We start from the raw sequence: 23,552 nt of genomic DNA, 5'->3' as shown, positions 1-23,552 counted from the left end.
TGTTGTACTTGCCCAGATTTCTGGGGTTTTACTCTATGCCCTTCCTTACTGGTATTCAACCAAAGACACAGAGAGTCCTTCATGCAAATTTCTGGAACTTTTGTCTTTCCCGCCCTCAGGTACTCTGCTCTGAAAATTTTAACTGCCTTGGCTTTCCCAGACTCTTTCTTCTCAACTCAGCAAGTTTGTTGGGCTTTGTTTAGTTTTCCTCTACCACACCCTTGAACTTGCTCCCAAGCAGAAAACCTGGCTCAGTTGGTGGTAGAGCATGTGACTCTTGATCTTAATGTTGTGAGTTCAAGCCCCATGCTGGGCATAGAGATTACTTTTTTTAAAAAGTAAGAAAGAAAATTTTTAGAAAGAAAGAAAGAGAGAAAGAAGGAAGGAAGGGGGAAGAGAGGGAGGAGAGGGGAAAGAGAGAAAGAAAGGAAGGAAGAAATAAAAGGGAGAGGGAGAAAGGAAGGAAGAAAAAGGACAGGAGAGAAGAGAAGAAAGAGCAGGCAAGAAGGAAGGAAGGAAGGGAGGAAGGAAAGTGTCCAAAATTATTTTCCTTAAACTTTTAAAAACTGTTCTGTTTTCCTTCATCTCCTTGCTATTGAAAAGTCTGATGTCAATCTAATTGTTATTCTTTTGTAGGTGATCCTCTGTCTGGACTTTTCTTTGATTTTCCAAAATATTCCTGTAAATTATTTAAATATGGATTGTTCCATTGTCTGTGTGACCCTTTATTTAGATTTAAGGTCTTTTGTTTTTGTTTTTGTTTTTAAACAACTTTGTCTTTTTTCTTTTTAAGATTTTATTTATTTATTTGACAGACAGAGATCACAAGTAGGCAGAGAGGCAGACAGAGAGAGAGGAAGCAGGCTCCCTGCTAGAGAGCCCAATTCAGGACTCGATCCCAGGACTCTGGGATCAAGACCTGAGCGAAAGGCAGAGGCTTTAACCCACTGAGCCACCCAGGTGCCCCAATCTTTTGTTTTTAATTAAAGGAAATTTACTTTCATTATTTTTTTGAGTATACCATCTTCTCTAATTTAATATATTTATCTTTCTGGCACTCTTTTTTTTTTAAGATTTATTTATTTATTTTAGAGAGAGAGTCATCAAGTAGGGGAAGGGGCAGAGGGAGAGAAAATCCTAAAGTAGACTCCCCACTGAGCATGGGGTCCTATGCAGCTCAATCCTAGGCCACTGAGATCATGACCTGAGCTGAAAATCTGCTATTTAACTGGCTGAGTCACCCAGGCCCCCCTCTGGCACTCTTATCATCTAAATAATGAAACATCTACTGCTATTCTGTTTTTTTAAGATTTTATTTTTAAGTAATTTCTACGTCCAACATATTTTTATTAAAGTATAACTCACATACAAAGTAGTGTAAAGATATGAATGTACAGTTCCTTGAATGATTAAAAAATGAATATTCATTTAACCATCACCCAGATAGGACCCCAGAAGTGTCCTTATGCTCTCTCCTAATCATTTCTCTCCCTCCTCTCCACAGATAACCACTATACTAACTTCTAACACTATAATTTAGTTTGCATTTTATGAAATCATATAGTATATATTCTTTTGTGTGTAGCTCTTAAACTCAACATTATATTTGAGATTCACCTATGTTATTATGTGAACAGAGTTCACTTTCCTTTTCACATAGTATATCATTGTATAAATATACTAGTTTGTGCCTTCTATTGCCAGTGGGAATTTGCATTGTTCCTAGTTGGGAGTTGTTATTACCAATGCTCTTACAAACATTCTTGTAAATAACTCTTGGTCCACAGTTTTCTATAGGTGCATAACTAGGAGCTGAGTTGTTGGTTCACAGGGTAGCTATATGTTTAAAAGTTTGGATTATGTCAAATTATTTTTCAGAATTCCTAATTTACATTTCCACCAGTAGTATATAAGAGTTCCTATTATTCCAATTCCTGCCAACACTTGGAATCATCAGTCTTTTTAATCTGAACCACTCATATGCTGTGATATCTCATTGGGATTTTATTTCTATTAACCTGATTTATAATAAAGCTAAAGAGTGCCTGCTATGTTTCTTTCCCATATTTCTAATGGGCTTTTTGTTATTGTTGTTTTTTTCTGATTTATTGGTAGGAGTTCTATTTTTTTCTTCTTCTTTTTTTTTTTTTTTAATTTATTTATCAGAGAGAGAGAGGGAGCGAGCACAGGCAGACAGAATGGCAGGCAGAGGCAGAGGGAGAAGCAGGCTCTCTGCTGAGCAAGGAGCCTGATGTGGGACTCGATCCCAGGACACTAGGATCATGACCTGAGCCAAAGGCAGCTGCTTAACCAACTGAGCCACCCAGGCATCCCTGGTAGGAGTTCTTAACACATTCTGGATATTGGTCCTTTGTTAAATGCATTGCAAATATATTTTTCCATTTATCAACTACCATTTTCACTCCATTAGTGGCAGAAATTTTTCATTTTTAATGTAGTTCAGTCTTTCATTCTTTTTCTTCATTATTGGCATTTTCTGTTTAAGAAGTCATTCCCTATCCAAAGTCATAAATATATTCTCTATGTTGTTTTCTAGCAATTTTACTGTTTTAACTTTCACATTTAAATCCATAATCCATAAATCCATAATCTACCTTAAAGAGAGAAAGGGGGAAGCAGGCTCCCTGCTGAGCAGAGAGCCAATGTGGGGCTCGATCCTGACCCACACTGAAGGCATAGGCTTAACCCACTGAGCCACCCAGGCACCCCTGACTGGTACATTTCTAATATTGAGTTATTCAACTCAAACCCATGGTGTGCCCCTCCATTTATTTAGGTATTCTCTAATTTTTCTTAATCAAGAGGTTTTTATTTCTTACATAGAGTTCCTGTGTACATTTAATTAGATTTATTCCTAGGCATTTGATAGTTTTATTGCAATTATAAATAGTACTTATATATTATGTTTTTATTATTTGTCGCTGGTATTTAGAAATATTATTTAATTATTTTCTAAAAATTGCTTTTGTCTCCAGCAACCTTGTTGGGCTCATTAATTCAAATTTATCTGTGGGTTGCTTTGGTTTTTCTGCATGTACAGCTATATCATCTGTGGGTAATGACAGCTTTACTTTCTTTCCAATAAGTATACCATCTATTTTTCTTTCTTTGTGGCACTGATTAGGCCCTTAAATATAATAATGTTAATTAGAAGTGGTGATAGTAGGCATCTTTGTCTTGACTCTGTATTTGTCATGGTTTTTGTAGCTGCCCTTAATTAAATTAAGGAAATTTACCTCAATTCTTAGTTTGCTACATTTTCATTAAAAATTGGTGTAGAGGGGCACCTGGGTGGCTCAGTCAGTTAAATGTCTGCCTTCAGCTCGGGTCATGGTCTCAGGGTCCTGGGATCGAGCACCACATTGGGCTCTCAGCAGAGAGTTTGCTTCTCCATCTCCCTCTGCCTGCTGCTTTGCTTATTTGTGCTATCTCTCTGTCAAATAAATAAATAAAATCTTTTTTTTTAAATGGGTGTAAAATTTATCAAGTAATTGTTTTGCTTCTATTGAGATAGTGTGAACTTTCTCCTTTATTATAGTGACTCATGTTGATTAATTTTCTAATGTAAACCAAACTTTCATTTATGAAATGGATTCAGTTTATTTACCAAACTTATAATTTTCAACTTCTTTGTACCATTTTGTCTTAGATGTATATTTCACTAACAGAGCTAACGTTTTAAAATTCAGTCAAAGAGGCTCTTTCTTAACAGGTCCATCCAGCCCATTCCTTGTAGGTGAATTTTGACTTAACCTTGACTTAACCTTATTTTGCTTTTCAAAATATTCATGTGAATTTCATGTGAATTCATGTGATTCATGTGAATTTCATTCTTTTTTCACTTTTCCTACCTTTGTTGAATTAACAGTATTTTCTTTGTTCCACTTTTGTTTATTCCTTTAATATTTAGAAATTAGAAATTCATTCTCCTAGTAATTTCCTATAATTTTGGGAAAAACATACTTAAATTTATAACATTTTTTCACTATCCTTCACTCCCTCATATATTCTCCCACCAGTTGATATAATCTATAATTTTACTCCAAAATTATTTTTAAGTTTTCTTTACAATGAACACTTCTATAGATTTAGCAATTAATTTCACTGCTCATCATTATCTCTTGTGATGATAATCATAATAGTTATAGTAGTAGCATACATATATATAGTGCTTACCATGTGTCAGGTACTTTGTAAAGTACTTGATAATTAATTTATTTAATCCTCACAAAGACCTATAAAGTTGATACTATTATTATTATTCCCACTTTTTTGCATATAAACAAAGAAAAGAGATATTACATGGTTTTCCTAACATCAGACAACTAGATACATCAAGAATTTTGGCTATGGCTAGAGACTTTATTCTTAACATCTACATTATGCTGCCTCTGCCCTTGTATTTTTTTTTTAAGATTTTATTTATTTATTTGACAGAGAGAGAAATCACAAGTAGCCAGAGAGGCAGGCAGAGAGAGAGAGAGGGAAGCAGGCTCCCTGCTGAGCAGAGAGCCCGATGCAGGACTCAATCCCAGGACCCTGGGATCATGACCTGAGCCAAAGGCAGTGGCTTAACCCACTGAGCCACCCAGGTGCCCCTGCCCTTGTATTTTTTTTAAAACTCCTTTCTTTTGTACTAAACATTCTTCCTGATAAGTTGATCTTCTAGTTCTTTTAAAACTGATAAGTTAATAAGAAACTGCATCCTTGAGGGTCTGAACATAACTTTGTGACTCTGTATTGAATTTTAGATTCAAAATTCTTTTCCCTCAATATTTTAAGGATATCAGTGTCATCTCTTTGCATTAGTTTTGCCCATAAAGAATCTCCTATCAAACTAATTTTTCATTCCTTTTCTAGGTAGACTAATACAATCTTTTCTCTCTCCCCCTCTCTTTGGAAGCTGGGTTTTCCAAATTTTTACAATTAAAAATTTCATGCTATACAACGTATGTTCCTTGGACAGCAACATTAGTATCACTTTAAAGTTAGAAATGCAGAATCGTGGACCCCATCCCAGACTTTTTGAAACAGAATCTGCATTTTAATGAGATTCTCGTGTAAATAATTTTCATATTAATATTTGATTAGAGCAGCCTCAAGTCTTTTTATTTAGTGAACATTTTCAAACATGTACAAGAGTAGAGAGAATAATAACAAAATAACAAGCACCAAATATCCTTAATTTAAAGTTAATAGTCCCTAATGAATCCTAAAGTAAATTACACACAGGATGGCATTTCATCCCTATACCCTAGAGGATGCATTTCTAAAAGGAACAGCATTTTTCTTACTAAATTAACAACAATTCCTTAATATCGTTAGGCAAGTCTTTTTAAAATTTGTTCTACTCAGTATCTGGTGTAATGTTTCAATCAGAGGATTGTGTATCTTTTTCCAGGTCTTGATTATATCTTTTACCTCTCGGAGGTAAGAATTTTCTTCTATTATGTCCTTCAAGGTAATAGTTTTCTTCTATTATGTCCTTCTGTAATTCTCTTCTCCATACCTATTAAGTTTTCCTTATACTTTCTATGTGTTTACCTTTTTTACCTTCTATGTGTTTTACCTTTCAGTATGTTCAGTACACACTGAAAAATTTTCTCTGCACAGTTTTCTAGCTTATTAAATCACTCTTCAGCTATGTTTGTATTTTTTTTAATTTGGGAAATTCATTGTTAATTTCTAGGAACTATCATTAAACTTTTATGGATAGATGTAGTGTACTTTCATGATTCAGAGGATATTTACAGTTATTCTGAAGTCATTTTGGTGGCTTTCTTCCTATTATATCTCTTTTCTCGGTATAAATTCCTTCCCCTTAATGAACATGTACCTCGAAGTGATAGATTTCCCTAAATATTTTGCAATACTTTTAATTCCCATTAACTTGTGATCACTTTAGCTACTGGCTTTTGTCCTCTCTCAGGGAATAGTCCAATCATGTTACCAAGCAAGGTATCTTAGAAGCTCAGGCTGAGATTAAGCTTCTTATGCAAGTAATGTATTGAGTGAGGTCTCCATAGAAACCTCTGAGTGAAGGAAGCTGGATACATTCTGGAGAAAATCAGTGGTTCCCAAACTTTACTATGTATTAAAATCACCTGGGGAGCTTTCGCAAATCCCAACAATCAGAAGAGTAATATCGGCAAGATGGCATAATAGGAAGCCCCAGGCTCTCCTTCTGGCACAATACTGACTTAAAAACATAAGAACCAGATTATCTTTGTGAGAACTCCAGAACCCACTTGAGAAGTTATAGTATCCCATCCAAGTGCAAGGCCAGGAGACACATTGGAGCAGTTAGAATAGTTCATTGCATTTACCCACTATGCCTCATCCCCTCCCTGCACAGCAAGGTGTAACCAGGAGAAAACTCCCAACTCCTGGCTTCTCTATCAGGAGGGAAAGAAAAAAGCTGGAGCATGTGTCCTACAATTTGGTTTTTTGACCCAAGGGACTGGTTTCTGTCTCACCTGACTCAGAATGCTAGCAGAAAAAAGAGTGGAACACTTTGGATATCTGAGGCCCATTGAGAACAGAAGACCTCAAAGAAATATTTGCAACATCCATTATTTGCAATAGCTAAGAAGTGGAAGCAGCCCACACTGACAGATTAATGGATGAAGAAAATGTGGTATATACATAGAATGGAATATTATTCACCTATAAGAAAGAAAGAAAGGGAAGGAAGGAAGAAAGAAAAAAAGAAAGAATCCTATTACATTCTCCAACATAGATGAATCTTGAGGACATTATGCTGGGATAAATAAGCCAGGACAAATACTGTATGATTTCACTGATATATCTAAAGTGGTCAAAATCATAGTAATAGAAAGTAGAATGTTGCTAGGGTCTTGAGTGAGGAAGGGAGAAAGGGGGGTTGTTTGATGGATATAGAGTTTTAGCTTTGTAAGACAAAAAGTTCTAGAGATCTGTTATACAACAATGTGAATATAGTTAACACTACTGAACTGTGCACTTAAAAATGGTTAAGAGGATAAATTTTATACTATGTATTCCTTACCACAATTTTTTAAAAATTATTTAAAATCCTAGTATTCAGGTCAAATTCCATTTTAAATCAGATCAATATGTCTTAGAATGGGAGTCAGACATTAGTATTTTGAAAGGTCTCCAAGTACAAGGTAGTCAGCCTCTAAGATCACTCCAAGCGATCCCTGCTTTCTGATATCTATACCTTTGTGTAATACCCTCTTCTTGAATATGTGCTGGACTTACTGACTTGCTTCTAATGAACAGAATACAACAGAAATTATAGAATTTCATGACACCTACTATGCCATGAGAAGACCATGGCTTCTATTTTGCATGTTCTGTCTTGCATTTTCTTTGATTACTTATCTTGGGAGAACCCAGCTGCCATATTATGAGTAGCCCCGTTGAGAAAAATACTGAAATACTCCCAGAGCAAAATACTGAAAGCCTGCTAACAGTCATGTGAGTAAAGCAGATCTTCTACCTCTTGTGAGAGACCTTGATTCAGAGGCATACAGCTAAGTCACATCCAGATTCCTGACCCACAAAAATTGTGTGATAATAAGTGCGTGTTGTTTTAAGCTACAAAATTTGGGAATAATTTGTTAAGCACCTACGGATAAATAATGTACGAGATGATTCCAACGTGCCGTAAAGGTCAGAAACAATTGAACTAGGCAAATAAGTATTTTTAGAGAATTCTAGGCTCTTCTTGAGTCCACAGGGAAATTTTGAGAGAAAACTATAACAGACTGTACAGCCAAAGAAGCAAAGGTACTAAACTATCAGACCCTCTATATCAGTCAGTAATTCACAGAAGCTGTCTGGAAGAAGGAGGAGTAGGAGGAAAACCTCCTTAGCAACCTCAAGTAAGCTCTTCTTAGCAGGACAATATTGCTAAAAAGCTGCAGGTGTCAGAGATTAGGAGCCAACAAGTAGGGGATGTGTGCACTGGCCTGCTAAATGTGTTCTGGTTGGGCACCAAGAACATCTCTACACAAGGTATATACTTCAACCTTTATAAAGTGAATGTGGAAGTGATGAGGTAAGGTACTGAATGAGATATACCAACAAAGGACATCCTGAGTGGGAATGTCCTCATTCCTCATGGGTGTCATCATCCATCCCAGGAATTTTCTCAGTTGTCTTTGCAACTTTGGTGCCTACACTCATTGTTCCTTCTTTGGGACAGACATCTGTTCCTTACTGACTTGTTCAAGAGTTAGAAATGGGGTGGAGAGTACATTTGTCTGGCCATTCTTACAGTGGTACCCCAAATAGTCACCCGTTGGATTTCCTCAGATTTCTTCTGCTCACAGCATCTGCCATTTCTGTATTTGCAGCATTTTTAGAAGTATACCATATTTTTTGTAGCAGTGTTTACTCACACACACTTGATTTATGATTTCCTTCTTCAATCTTAAAATCTTATCTTCCTGGGATATACTTGGTTTCTTACCCATTGAGGTGTCTCCTTTTTTTTTTTTTTTTTCCTAGTTAGGTTATGAGTTTTCATATTATTTTTATATCTTCATCTCAAAGGACTTAGGGATGAAGCAAGAGGCAGTTTGTGCCCAAACCAACATCTTGAATGAAATCTTTATAAACTTTTAGCCAGCAGTAAAAAATGTGTGGAAAATTTTACCACCATTAAATGACATTGACTCAGCATTTTTACTTTTGAAGTTATAGTAAATCTGTAAAGGTTAATGTATTTGTTGTAAGGTTTAATATAAAACACTACTTTGCTGAAAGAATGTTTTAAAATTGGTTTTCAAAATCTTTTTCATAGTTTTGTAGTAGGTGCTGTCTCTCCTGCTGTGGTTGTCCCTTCCATGCTCCTTTTGCAAGAAAATGGATATGGCATTAAGAAAGGCATCCCAACATTACTAATGGCTGCTAGCAGTTTAGATGACATCATAGCAATCACTGGATTCAATACATGCTTGAGCATCGTCTTCTCCTCAGGTAAACAAAAAACAGCAACTGCCATCTTATTCACAGCTTTTTCTGGTTCTTTAAACAAGGTTTCTGGCTTTGCTTCTTTATTAACATGTATTTTTACATGTAACATCTTTTTATTCTTCACAAAAAGCTCATTCTAGAGCAGGGAAGAGAAAGTGGATTAAGAAACTACTATTTAACACACATGGTTTTATTTTCATAACCATATATTGTAATTAATCTGATAACCCATATTATTACCTGGTTTTTTCATTCATGTTGCTTTATCACAGTTTTCAATAGAAAATTTTAAGTAACAATATTACTAGTACTGCTATTTGATATATGTTTCTAAAATATGCCTTTTTGGCCATCATTATAAATAACTGGTTGCTCTGTTACTCAGACAACCTAAATATATAGAGTATGGACAACTGTGTGCCTTTTTGGCAGTGGTGGGACAAACTCAGCAGCAATTCTGAATCCCAAGATAATATTTGCTCTTGGATGTCCCAAGAAATTGTGAAAGTAAATGTTTCCAAGTTTTTTAATGCTTTAATTATCTGCAGTGTTTGAAATTCTGTCTTCTGTATTATTTAAGCACCAAAATATTTCTTAAGTTGAAAAGTAATATGTCTAAGTTTCTCTTAAGATCAAAAGACATAAATAAGAAGGAAAAAAAAGGAAAAGATAAAAATAAGCCCTGCAACTTACCCTCAGGAATAATAACTGACTCTTTTTTTTTAAGATTTTATTTATTTATTTGACAGACAGAGATCACAAGTAGGCAGAGAGGCAGGCAGAGAGAGAGGAGGAAGCAGGCTCCCTGCCAAGCAGAGAGCCCAATGCAGGGCTTGATTCTAGGACGCTGGGATCATGACCTGAGTCAAAGGCAGTTGCTTAACCAACTAAGCCACCCAGGTGTCCCAAGACATTTTATTTTTTAAAAAAAGTTTTAAGTTTTTCGACTTATGGCCTACCAGGGTGTAAAAACTTGCCAGTTTCTCTTCACCTTCTTCAAAACTCAGTATCATTAGTTTTTTATATCTTTGTTAATTTGATAGGTGAAAGGTGAAGCCTCTTTAAATATTTTTAATGATACTAGTGATATTTTTAAATGTTCACATTTATTGACTATTGGCATCCTAGAATGTTTTATAAATTGTTTTTCTTGAAACCTTTTGCTTATCTTATAGCCATTGTTCATCTTTTGTTCTTTTTTGTTAAGATTCAGCATAAAAATAGGAATGATAACCTTGTTTTAAGTCCTATAGTTTTCTACATTTATAATTTCTCTTTTATCTTTTTTTGCAATTCAGATTTTTCAAATTTTTATTGTCAAATGTGACAATCCTTTCCTTCATGACTAGTATCAATAATTCTTTTAAAAAATATTTTTATGTTCCTCTTCCATTGTGTCAACAACTGTGCCAAACACTGAGGATAAACAGTGAACTACAATACTAGCTTTTATAATTGCTTGGTGCTTGCTCCAAGTTCCATAGCTATTTCCAGTCATTTCATAGTCACCCCACAGTATGATATTCATTTTACAGAATAGGAAACTAAGAAACAGGGGTTCAATAACTTGCTAAAAGTCACAGATCCAAAAAGTAGGGAAGCCAAGATGCAATCTGGCATTCTGACCCTAGACCCACATTTTTAAGTGCTATTCTACACTAGTTACCTAGAAAAGAAGACCATATGGTTCATGTTCTCAAGGAATTTGTGTTAAACAAATAATTACAAAATGTGATGAATAGTACATAGTGTAGGGTACTATGGAACATGCTACAGAAGATCAAACCTAATTTGTGAAGGACAGAAAAAGTAAAAAACCGAAAGCAGCTGCATGCTTAGATAATTCTCTTTACTCGTGACCATGTATACAGTCACTTAAAATGTTAAGGACTTTGGGGGCACATAACAGGGTCTGCATTTGACTCAGGTCATGATCCCAGGGTTCTGTTCACTACTCATCAGAGAGAGTCTGTTTCTCCTCTGCCCCTACCCCCTCTCATGCTCTCTCTCTCTCTCAAATAAATATTTTTTTTCTCTCAAATATATTTTTTTAAATGTTAAGGACTTTTAAGGTTTTATTTTTTTTACATAGATCTTCAGTACATCTATATTTTGGAATATGATAGATACAGAGACCTAATCCTATCTTCTAGATCCGTTGGCCTTTTTATCATTGTATGATGTCCTTCTTTATCTCTTATGACTTACTTGTATTTACTTAAATTCTATGTTGTCTTATATAAGTGTGACCACCCTGCTGCCTTTTGGTGATCATTTGCATGGACTCTCTTTTTCCATCCATAGTTATAAAACTTGAAGTGATAATTTACTTTCACTCACATATAAAAATTCTAATCCTTTACATCTCACCTCTTTCCTTTGTTATCCAGGTCGTCTATCTATTAATACAGTCTTTTTTAGAAATGAAATCTTGCCAATTGCAATGACGTGGATGGAGCTAGAGGGTATTATACTTAGCGAAATAAGTTAATCGGAGAAAGACAACTATCATATGATCTCCCTGATATGAGGAAGTGGAGATGCAACGTGGGGGGTTTGGGAAAAGAATAAATGAAATAAGATGGGATCGGGAGGGAGACAAACCATAAGAGACTCTTAATCTCACAAAACAAATTGAGGGTTGTGGGGAGGCGGGTAGTGGGGTAGGAGGAGGGTGGTTGGGTTATGGACATTGGGGAGGGTATGTGCTGTGGTGAGTGCTGTGAAGTGTATAAACCTGGTGATTCACAGACCTGTACCCCTGGGGATAAAAATATATTATATGTTTATAAAAATTTTTTTTAAAGATTTTTTAAATACTGTCTTTTTTTTTTTTTTAAGATTTTATTTTTCAGAGTGAGAGAGCACAAGGCAGGTTGAGGGAAAGGGAAACTCCCTGCTGAGCAAGGAACGCAATGTGGACTCCATCCCAGGAGCCTGGGATCTTAATCTGAGCTGATGGCAGATGCTTAACAAACTGAGCCACCCAGGCATCTCTATTAATACAATCTTATAGTTATTTTTATGTCTCTAGCTTAAATTCTGTAACAGAATTGAAAGTGATTTAGTCACCACCATTACAGTATTACAGGATTCTGAATTCATCTATGTATTTACTTTTACCAAAGATTTATATTTGTGTGCTTTTGTGTTGCTAACATCTTTCTACTTCTACTTGAAGGATATCCTTTAATGTTTCTCATAAGGCAGGTACAGTGGTAATGAACTCCTTCAGTTTTTGTTTATCTGAGTCTTAATTTTTCCTTCACTTTGAAAGTTAATCTTGTAGGATAGTACTCTTCATTGACAGTTATTTTCCTTTCAACACTTTGAATTACCTTCACACCACCTTCTGGTCTGTAAGATTTCTGCTCTGAAATCCTCTGGTAATTTTATAGAAGCTTCCTTGTACATGATGCATCATTTTTCTCTTGCTGCAACTTCTTAATTAGTTTGTGGGGTTCTTTTAAGGCTTTTGGACTGTATCTATTGTTAATTTAATGCCTCTCTGGGGGATCAAGGTTCTGGGGCTTCCCATTCTACCATCTTGCTATTGTCATCCTGCATTTCTATTATTTTTTCATGGAAAAACATTTCTAAAATATATGTATTTACACACTTCATTGAGCTAAAATACCCATAGCATAACAATTTTTTAGTGTGACGTGGGATTTTTAAAATTTTTTACTCTGAACTACAGATACAGGTACATAAAAATATGTTGGAAACTCAATTTACTGCTGACTCAAATATTCCTAGGGTTGACCCTGTAGTAAATCTTTTTTTTTCTCTTGTTGTTAGATTTTTCTTTGTATGTTTAAGTCATTTGTTCTTTGTCATAACAGGGTATCAGAGAAGGAAACATTACCAGACATGTGCAAGGTGCCAGAGGTGCTCCTTTGTCCAGCGTCTGTCCATTCTTCCACCTCAGCGGGTCTTTAAAGTTGTGTTTATAAGGGAGCACACTGTGGCTTATTATTTCCTTGTTTCCTGGTCTACATTTTCTTTTCTTTTTTTTTTTTTTTAAGATTTTATTTATTTGACAGATGGAAATCACAAGTAGGCAGAGAGGCAGGCAGAGAGAGAGGAGGAAACAGGCTCCCTGCTGAGCAGAGAGCTCGATGTGGGGCTCGATCCCAGGACCCTGGGATCACGACCCAAGCCGAAGGCAGAGGCTTTAACCCACTGCGCCACTCAGGCGCCCCCTTGGCCTACATTTTCAATGAACATTTCTAACTTGTGTGTATTTATTAAATTATTTGAGGGTACATAATGTATCAAATAGATCTTTATGTTATCAAGTATATGAATATTAAAGGCCCATTTTTGCATATTTGTTCTAGAAGATATATGCTTTTCTCTATGAACCACCTAGACTTGATCTTCTGATATGTTAGGTATGTGAAAATAATTACTCTATGAGATGTGTCCCTTATTGTGTGCCCTTACAGATACTATACTTAATAATGTCCTTGCCTCTTTTCGGGACGTACTTATTGGCATGCTGGCAGGAGCTGTTCTGGGAATGTTTGTTCAGTATTTTCCCAGTGGAGATCAGGTAAATGAAAAGTTAATCTATTTTTTAGAAGTATAGTATTAGACATTTCTTTCAAAAATTGAAATTTCTAGAGGATCCATGAGCTTTTAAATGCAGTATTTAATTCTCTTTCGCCAAAATAGCCCATCATGCTACTCTCTGCTTAAAATGGAGCACATTTGTGATTGATGCAGGTCAACGGCCTTGATTGAAGTCTCTGCTTCCTGATTCAACAAATAAGAGTATCAGAAAATGTCCTTAGGGCTCCTGGGTGTTTCAGTTGGTTAAGTGTCTGCCTTTGGCTCCTGTCATGATGGGATCAAGCCCCACATCCAGCTCCCTTGCTCATCAGGGAGTCTGCTTCTCCCTCCCCCACCCCCTGACTGTGTTCCTTCTTTCACTCTCTCTCTCTGTCAAATATATAAATTTTTTAAAATCTTTTAAAAAAATAAGAAATTTTTAAAAAGAAAACTGTACTTAAACCAGAGTACCTTCTCCATTCCACCCCAGCCCTATATTCATTAAATTGCCTCCTGACCACTGGCAATTTTCCCTAATGTTTTGCCACTCAAATTTTCCCCTGAACATTTTTTGGAAAGTAGATTGCCATTTATCTCTGCATATTTTCTGACTTAAATTTACTCCCACTGCCTTTGACTAAGGCAACCTTGTCAACCCTTTCCTCCCCTAAAGGATATGCTATTACTCTTGTATTTCTGTAACTTCCATCTTATCTTCAACAGCTATCTCAGCCAAAGAGATATTCAAAACTTTATTTTTTAACTGGATATGTTATAGGAACTACAATATGTATATGTATATGCTACAGGAACTACAGTTTATACAGTTTACTTTGTTTATATGGGTCTCTTTCCTTCCTTCTTCACTTATAGCTGAGGTACTATACCCATTTTACTAACATTAGTATGAGAGATGTGGCAGAAGATAAAACTTAATAATTGTAGATTTTTTCACTTGGTCTGCTAAAATATTTAGTGAGGAAGAAATAAAAATTTTAGACACTATTTAATATAACATCTAGAGCCATGATACCAAAGAGTGAATAATACATGGTACAAGATATAAATATTGTTTTATATATTAAATGTAAATTAATTTCTAAATATCTATCTAATTCTAGACAAGACGTCCAGTGAAGAGAGCTTTCTTTATTTTGAGTATGTCTCTTACTGCTGTCTTGGGCAGCCAGCGTATTGGTTTACATGCAGCTGGAGGACTATGCACACTAGCATTAACTTTTGTTGCAGGGATGAACTGGTCCACAGAAAAGGTGACTATTTTTAATACATCACTTTTTAAGATAAAATAACCGCATTTTTTTACATCCATAATAGATGTTTAGGAAATCTCTTCATTCTAGTTGGAAGATGTTCCAGAAATTTGTGTCTTCAAGGATGTGTATAAATCAATCGAGGAAATAAGATATTTAGGAAAAGGACCTGGAAATACACTAAAATGCAATCAGAAGTTGAGTTAACAATCAGGCTGCTTTCTTTTTCTCAATTTTTATGCAATGTGATTATAGAACTTTTATTGATTTAATTATTTTATTCATTAAAATAATAGTTATACAGTTAATCCATGAAAATGCTCATAAAATATTAGAACAATACAAAAAGCCCACATATAGAACAAAATGTAAAAGACTTCTTTTCCCTTACCACTCCCAAATATCAGACCCCCTTCCCAGAATCAATCATCTCTTTAATCAGTTCTCCATTTGTAGACATTTAGATCCTTTCCATTTTTGTTATTACTAATGTGAAGCCATGAACAATCCTGTTCATGTATTTTTTTGCTAATGTGAAAGTGCTTCTGTAAAACAGATTCCTAGATATGTAATTGCTGAATTTAGAAATGGAATGTTTCTATTTTGAGGGGTACTGCAAAATTATCTTTTCAAAGATTTTAAGCATCTGATGGGTAAGAAATGATATAGCATTATTATTCTTCATTTATATTTCTCTGATCAATAGTGCAGTAATCTTCTCTTCATATATTCTTTTTTAACTACCTGTTCATCTTTGCCTGGTTTTTAATTGGTTGATTTGCCTTTTGTTTCTATAGTTTTCCTATATATTAGTGCTACTAATCATTTGTTATGTATATATTGCATATAATTTTTGCTTATTTTTAACTTTGTTTATGATGTCTTTTGTGTTGAAGTAAAATTACTTGTAGTCAGAAGTATTTTTCTTTTTTGTTTTGAATTCTGTATCTTGTTTAAGAAGGATATCATCACCCAAGATTATAAGATTATAACCATAATGTTTTCTATAGTATCACCTAATTCTTTCATAGTTTTTGTTTGTTTTATTTTTGCATTTAGTTCTTTAATTCATCTGGAATTTATTTTTGTAAATGCTGTGAGATAAGGATATGTATGTGTTCATAAACATGTATACACATACATATAATATATATATATGCATATAAACTGGGTAGTCATTTTTTACTAAATTATTTATGACTAATCCATTATTTATTCAGTGATTTTAAGAGCCTCTTTTAACATGAGCTAAATATATATATATGTATATATATATATATATATTCATTGCTGGAATCTATTTAATCCTACCTATCTAGTCCTGTGCCAGTACCACTCTATTTTAAATCTGTCATTTTATGTCTCAAAATCTAATATGGAAGATCCCTCTCTTTGTACTTATTTTTAAAGTATTTCTTGACTGTTCCTGCACTAATGCTTTCTTAGATAAATTTTAAAATCAGCTTGAGAATTTCCCAACCCAAAAATTATATTAGTGTTTTGTTTAGTATTCCAATAAAATCACAATTGTTAAAAAAAATTAAATGGTCAGTAATAAATTACAATTAAATAAAATGAAAACTACTAAATTTCACCTGAGACACCTGGGTGTCTCAGTCAGTTAAGTGTCTGCCTTCAGCTTGGGTCATAACCTCGGGATCCTGGAATGGAGCCCTGGGTCTTCAGCCCTGCTCAGCGGGCAGAGGGAGTCTATTCTCCCTCTCCCTCTGTATCCACCACTGCCCCCCTCCCAGCTCATGCTCTCTCTCTCAAAAATGAATAAAGTCTTTATTTAAAAAATTAAAAGAAATAAATGGGATAATGTGCCACCATGAAGAAAGAGTAAGATTGTTTTTTCTTTGTTTTTTTTTTCTTTTTTTTAACTTTACTTTTATAAATTAGAAAACCCAGTCGTAAGGGAAATAATTACAAACGTAGTTTATACCCCAAACAAAGGATATCACAGTTTTATATCTCTTCTTTAAAAAAAGATAAGTCCAGGGCGCCTGGGTGGCTCAGTGGGTTAAAGCCTCTGCCTTCGGCTTAGGTCATGATCCCAGGGTGCTGGGATCGAGGCCCCCATCCGGCTCTCTGCTCAGCGGGGAGCCTGCTTCCTCCTCTCTCTGCCTGCCTCTCCACCCACTTGTGATCTCTGCCTGTCAAACAAATAAAATAAAAAAATAAAATAAGATAAGCCCAGACTGAAACTAAAATCTCTTCATCCATATTCCTTGAGAAGAGCCAGAGTACTGTTATATCAACTGGGGACTTTGTTGTAACCACCTAATCAAGGAAGTAGCATTGGAAGAGGTTCATTCTCAGAAAGGAGAGCCAGGCAGGCAACCAAATTAAGAGTCTATTTATGGTTTTGGTTTGGTTTTAAAGAAAAAATAAAATTGAAGTTTTCAACATGGGTCCTTCAGAAGCAGGCCTAACATTACTGACATTTTTTGCCTGGTAGTTTAGGACATATCAAGATTAACTTTCATGGGATTGGTTTCCAAGACAATTATTAGTGGAGGTCTTCTCAACTCCCTTTTGAGAGCTGAAATGGTTGCATAATATTGAGTATGTGCTCATCAGGCATGATGTAGTTCTAGTTCTGTCTCTGTTCCATTACCTTATAAACAAAAGCTAGAATTGTTATTAAACCATTCAAACATGTCTGGAACTCCGAAGACCTTATTTGTTTACTGACAAAATTACCAAATAATATTTTTATTGATTAGCTTTATAGACTTTTTTTCTGGTTTCAAGAACCATTAATTTTTATTTTACTTCTTTTTTTAAGTTTTTAATTTTAATTCCAGTAAATTAACATGCAGTTGTTATATGTGTATCAGGTGTACAATACTGTGTTTCAGCACTTCCATACACTAGCCAGTTATCATCACAGCAAGTACACTCCTGAATCCCCTTTACCTGTTTCACCCTTCCCCTCACCTACCTCCCGTCTTGGAACCATCAGTTTATTCTCCATCATTAAGAACCTGTTTCTAGGGGAGGGGTGCCTGGGTGGCTCAGTGGGTTAGAGCCTCTGCCTTTGACTCAGGTCATGATTCCAGGGCCCTGGGATCAAGCCCCACATCAGGCTCTCTGCTCAGCAGGGAGCCTGATTCCTCTTTTCTCTCTCTCTGCCTACTTCCCCACCTACTTGTGATTTCTGTCTGTCAAATAAATAAATAAAACCTTTAAAAAAATAGAACTTGTTTCTTGGTTTTTCTCTCTCTTTCTGTTTTTTCCCTCTTTCCACATGAGTGAAATCTTATGGTATTTGCCCTTCTTTGATTTATGTCACTTAGCATTATACTTGCTGGCCCCATCTATATTGTTGCAAATTACAAGATTTCATTCTTTTTTACTGTTGAATATTATTCCTGTGTGTGTGTGTGTGTACACACACATACGACATGTTCTTTATCCGTTCACCAATCAACGGACAGCTGGGCTGCTTCCATGTCTTGACTATTGTAAATAATTCTGCCATAAGCTTTGTAGATTTTTTAAAAATTATTTATTTCTTTATTTGACAGACAGAGATCACAAGTAGGCAGAGAGGCAGGCAGAGAGAGAGGAGGAAACAGGCTCTCTGCTGAGCAGAGAGCCCGATGCGGGGCTCGATCCCAGGACCCTGGGACCATGACCTGAGCTGAAGGCAGAGGCTTTAACCCACTGAGCCACCCAGGCGCCCCTGTAGATTTTTTTAAACCAAATTCTACTCAAGTGTTTGAATAAAAGAATTAACCTATTCAATTTTTAAGCTTTAACATTTCTTCTACAAATAAAATATCTTAAGTTTATTAAATGTTGAGAGACTTTAATTTCTAAAAAGCAATTATTTTGTGTCACAATAACTAAACACAATAACTAAAAATACATTATTCTTTCCTACAGATTAGAGTCCAAAGAATTATTAAAACTACATGGCATATTTTTCAACCCCTTCTTTTTGGTTTGGTTGGATCAGAAGTATCTGTTGCATCTCTTAAATCAAATGCTATTGGTAAGAATAATTGCAGGCACAAAAAATATGAGCTTTGAAAATATTTAAGCAAACAATGAATAACTTTTTTATTTTGTTTACAATATGTCTTGAATGCTATAAGAACCTTCTTCAGAAACTCATGTTGATACAGTTAATAACATACATTTGCTCTTCTGTTACCTCGTATGCTCTTCGTTACCAAAGCCAGCTCTGAATACCTTCCCTGAGTGATCTGAGGAAATGCAGTTTGAAATTCTTTTCTGACAGAAAATATTACATACCGTCAGCAGCTTTTGAATACTTTCGTTTGTAGGGAAAGTTGAAAGTCTATTAGCTCAGAATTAAATAAATATATCTTATCTTTCATGGTTCCTCCACCATAAGATAATCTCTTGCACTTTTTCTAGACATAAAGAACCACTTTTTCCAAATATTTAGTTGTTTATGTTTTTTTTTTTAACTGTTGTAGGCATTTGTGTTGCTACCGTGAGTTTGGCATTATTGATTCGAATTTCTTTTACATTTGTATTGATGTGTTTTGCTGGCTTCAATTTTAAGGAGAAAATATTTATCGCTTTATCGTGGATGCCCAAAGCTACGGTCCAGGTAAGAACGTATTAAGTCATGTTAATAATTTTTAATGTTAATGATTTTTTTAAATTCCAAGTGAAATGTTACCTTAATTACAAAATGTACATTATTAGCCTTACTTTTAAAATATTTGATTGAGCATAACTACTTACTGAAAATAATGTAATCTTTTTCAAAATCTGTTTTAAAAGCAATTCTTCTGAAGTTGAAAAGTGTACCTTTAATGACAAATACTTCCTAAACTTCTGAAACATTTTTTTTTCTGTTTTCCCAAAATATAAGAATATATCTGGATACTGGAATGTTTACATTTTGCTGAATATTACAGTGATAAATGTAATGACTTTAAAGTGGAGACACATTCTTTTTTTTTTTCTTTTAAACATTTTATCTATTTATTTGACACAGAGAGAGACAGTGAGAGAGGGAATACAAGAAGGGGGAGTGGGAGAGGAAGCAGCAGGCTTCCCGCCTAGCAGGGAGCCCAGTGCCGGGCTCAATCCCAGGACCCTGGGATCATGATCTGAGCTGAAGGCAGACGCTTAACGACTGAGCCACCCAGATGCCCCGAGACACATTGATTATTTTAAAAATATATCTTTCCTACCCTTGTCACCCACTCCACCATATATGAATGCACATATATTATTTTTAATTATGCATTTAATTTATATGATTTTAATTAATGACTAAATCTCCTCACCAGACTATCTGGGAAAGACAGGAACAGTATTTTCTTTCATTAATTTTCTCTTAGTACTTAATATACTGCCTGGCATGCAGGGGGTACACAATTAGTAAGCACAGCATACCTACAAGAATGAATAATGAATGATGAATGAATGAATGAATGAATGAATGAATAGGGAGATCTTATAGTTTTGCCCTCTGATTAAATGTTAGTTAGTCTGCTCCTACAAAGAGGTATTACTACTTATCGTTAGACTTTTTAACCTGGCAGTATAATGTCTTGATTTCTGGAGATTCTTTTTTCCACTGTTACTCCAAAACAGAAATTTGTGAGTTCTTGTACAACAAAATTCTTACTATGCCATGGTTGGTTTTCCAACCTGCTTTTGCAGGTTGATGGGACCAGCCTGAGTGTTTTGAATATCATGTTACTTACTTAAAACATTAGGCAAGTTACTTCCTAATCTGCCCTGTCCACTTTGTAGATTCCAAACCTCTTGCCAGTTTTACTGGACACACTGCCTCCCAAGTAGGAAGACAAGAACATAAGCAACAAAATCCTAGAGAACCATAAGAAACCCTAGTATTTTGTGTTGTCTTATTATATCCAAGAACTTTATCATCTGTGGTAAAGGCAAATAAGCAAAATCCTGCTTTAGCTAGAACTCCTGAGGTTCTGAGAGTAATGTGAGCACTCCAAAAAAAAGATATTTAAACAGGAGAAAGCTGAGATGATAAAAATATAAATCGACCCCAAAATGCATGCACAATGATTTGTCAATATTTCACTTTTCATCCTGGTATATTTCCTAGGAAGAACATAGAATTGATGAGTAATTCCTAATAATTCCTCCGCACTTTAAGGCTTGTCTCTTTTCTGATGGCCTACTACTAGGTTTTGTTTATTTTAACAGGGCCATTAACTTTTGTCATATATTAGCTATTTAACACTTTTCTTTATCTTTTTACCCTCTAAATGCAGGCTGTATTAGGTCCTCTGGCTCTAGAAACAGCAAGAATCAGCGCACCCCACTTGGAACCATATTCGAAGGATGTGATGACAGTGGCATTTTTAGCCATCTTGATCACAGCTCCAAATGGAGCTCTAATTATTGGCATACTGGGACCCAAAGTACTTACACGCCATGATCCAAACAGCATCAGTATGGAACTGACAGAGATGGAACTTCATTAAAAAGTTTATGTGCCTTCTTCTTTTAATATATTATCTTACATGAGAGAAAAATTAAAACATACAAATATGTGGAGATTGTACATAGTACCAAGGATTTAATAAATATGTGGTTTCATTACAGAGCTTTCCTATAATTTTTTACTCCAAGGTTAATTTAATAAAACAATGTAAATAGAATGCCCAATAGTATTTATGTATTTCAAGAACAAAGTAAATCTGTAAATATTCTAGGAAAGTTTAAAGTAATCCATTAGGCTGAATCTACTGTCACATTACAAACTTGGTGTAATAAAAAATTAAATTAACCCAATGACAGAAAGATAAGATATTCTAAACCTCCATACAGGAGAAGTAGAACTCATCACCTGTTTAGTAATTTAGTTAAAAAGATCACCAGAAAAGGGGAAAAAATGCCAAGAATAAGTGGGTCAACAAAATGGATTTCGAATTCTGTTTTTTGTGACTATCTGAATGAATGGTATATTAAATAAAAGAACCAAAATTAGACTTATTTATTTCTTCAGTACCCTTAAAATGACAAGTTTAATAGTTTTTAAATGAAATATTATGTGAAGTATTTATTTATAGATTTAAAATTAAATCACAAATGGAAATAAACCATGATTTTTCAGTAAGTATAAAATGAGGAGTTAAAGTCAGCCTGCAGAAATGAAGGATTAATAGACTTGTCCATGTGAGATTTTCTTTTCCTCAGTAATATAGAATCTCCTTTCAATTCTAGCAGATTAAATCTGCTATGCTTATATAGAACCAATCACAAGGAAAATGCAATTTTCAGTTTATTTCAAGATTATTTTAAAGTTGGAAGGGTCAGGGGCGCCTGGGTGGCTCAGTGGGTTAAGCCTCTGCCTTTGGCTCAGGTCATGATCTCAGGGTCCTGGGATGGAGCCCTGCATCGGGCTCTCCGCTCGGCGGGGAATCTGCTCCCACCCCACCCCCCACCCCCCACCGCCTGCCTCTCTGCCTACTTGTGATCTTTCTCTCTGTCAAATAAATAAATAAAACCTTTAAAAAAAAAAAAGTTGGAAGGGTCATGTAAAATTTTCTCAAATAGCCTTAGTGGATGGCTTCTTAACGTCATTCAGACTTCTTTGGCAAAAGCCAAATTCAGGAATTAAACATTACTTGGTTTCCTCTTCCCTCTTCCATGTAAGTAAAATACTAAAATAGCAAAGAATGTAAAATTTACACATAAATTTGCAAAGTGAAGCAACTATAATTTAAGGCAACCAAAACTATATATGTATATACTGGGACCTTTCACAAAATACAACACTAAAACTGTCAAAAGTTTACACACACACCTGGATAACTCTGGGAGGAGATAAAATCGCTGCTGTTCTAGAAGCATTTTCTTCTACATTCTTACAACTCAGCGTCAATCCTATGCCTCATTTTCAACTATTTTAATTCTAGTACTAAAATTCTAAAAATTTAAAATTCTAAACTGCCCCAGTGTTTTGACTAATGTTTAAATCATGGGGGCATATCATTTTTTACTAATATGTAAATGAAAAAATATTTACATTCACAAGGTAGTATTTTACATTTACAAGAGAATTAAATTTTAAAATAGAAAATTGATCTTAATAAAAGATAAAGTTATAATAAATCATTTTCAGAATGAGGAAGTATGTTTTTTAATCAAGGGAAAAATTCTCATTTTTTGTGATTTATAGTTTTTTCTTAAGTATTAAATTTAATATTTATACGTTCATTAGACCAAAACACTCTACTTTTAAAAAGTAGTGTTGCAGGCATTCAAATAATTTGAATTTTTGATTTTCTATATAAAAAAATTTTTTTTAATTACCTTCATTAGGGGCACCTTCACCCCAATGTTCATAGCAGCAATGTCCACAACAACCAAACTGTGGAAGAAGCCACGATGTCCTTCAACAGAAAAATGGATAAAGAAGATGTGGTTCATGTATACAACGGAATATCACTCAGCCTTCAGAAAAGATGAGTACCCACCATTTACATCGACATGGATGGAACTGGAGGGGCTTATGCTAAGTGAAATAAGCAGAGAAAGACAATTATCCCATGGTTTCACTCATATGTGGAACAAAATAGTGGAGGACCACAGAGAAGGGAGGGAAAACTGAACGGGAAGAAATCAAAGACAGAGACAAACCATGAGATTCTGGACTCCGGGAAACAAACAGGGTTACAGAAGGGAAGGAGGTCAGGGGAGGGGGGAACTGGTGATGGATATTAAGGAGGGCACGTGTTGTGATGAGCACCGGGTGTT

At 35.1% G+C, this 23,552-nt stretch overlaps 1 protein-coding gene across 1 annotated transcript in view; it reads left to right on the top strand.

Annotated features, from left to right (window-relative positions):
- The window catches only part of SLC9B1 (solute carrier family 9 member B1), a 66,323-nt gene extending 44,885 nt beyond the window's left edge, over positions 1-21,438 (top strand). Inside the window, exons 7-12 of the mRNA XM_059376753.1 lie at positions 8,813-8,988; positions 13,437-13,543; positions 14,664-14,813; positions 18,708-18,816; positions 19,268-19,404; positions 21,062-21,438. Coding sequence (XP_059232736.1) covers positions 8,813-8,988; positions 13,437-13,543; positions 14,664-14,813; positions 18,708-18,816; positions 19,268-19,404; positions 21,062-21,274 — 892 coding nt within the window. The 3' untranslated portion in view covers positions 21,275-21,438. The remainder of the gene's footprint in view (positions 1-8,812; positions 8,989-13,436; positions 13,544-14,663; positions 14,814-18,707; positions 18,817-19,267; positions 19,405-21,061) is intronic.
- Positions 21,439-23,552: the final 2,114 nt, after the last annotated feature.

The sequence above is a fragment of the Mustela nigripes genome, chromosome 1, assembly GCF_022355385.1.
Source record: "Mustela nigripes isolate SB6536 chromosome 1, MUSNIG.SB6536, whole genome shotgun sequence".
In the NCBI taxonomy this organism is placed as follows: Eukaryota; Metazoa; Chordata; class Mammalia; order Carnivora; family Mustelidae; genus Mustela; species Mustela nigripes.
Note: the sequence above shows the minus strand (reverse complement) of the source record. Positions and strands in the feature narration are given on the sequence as shown.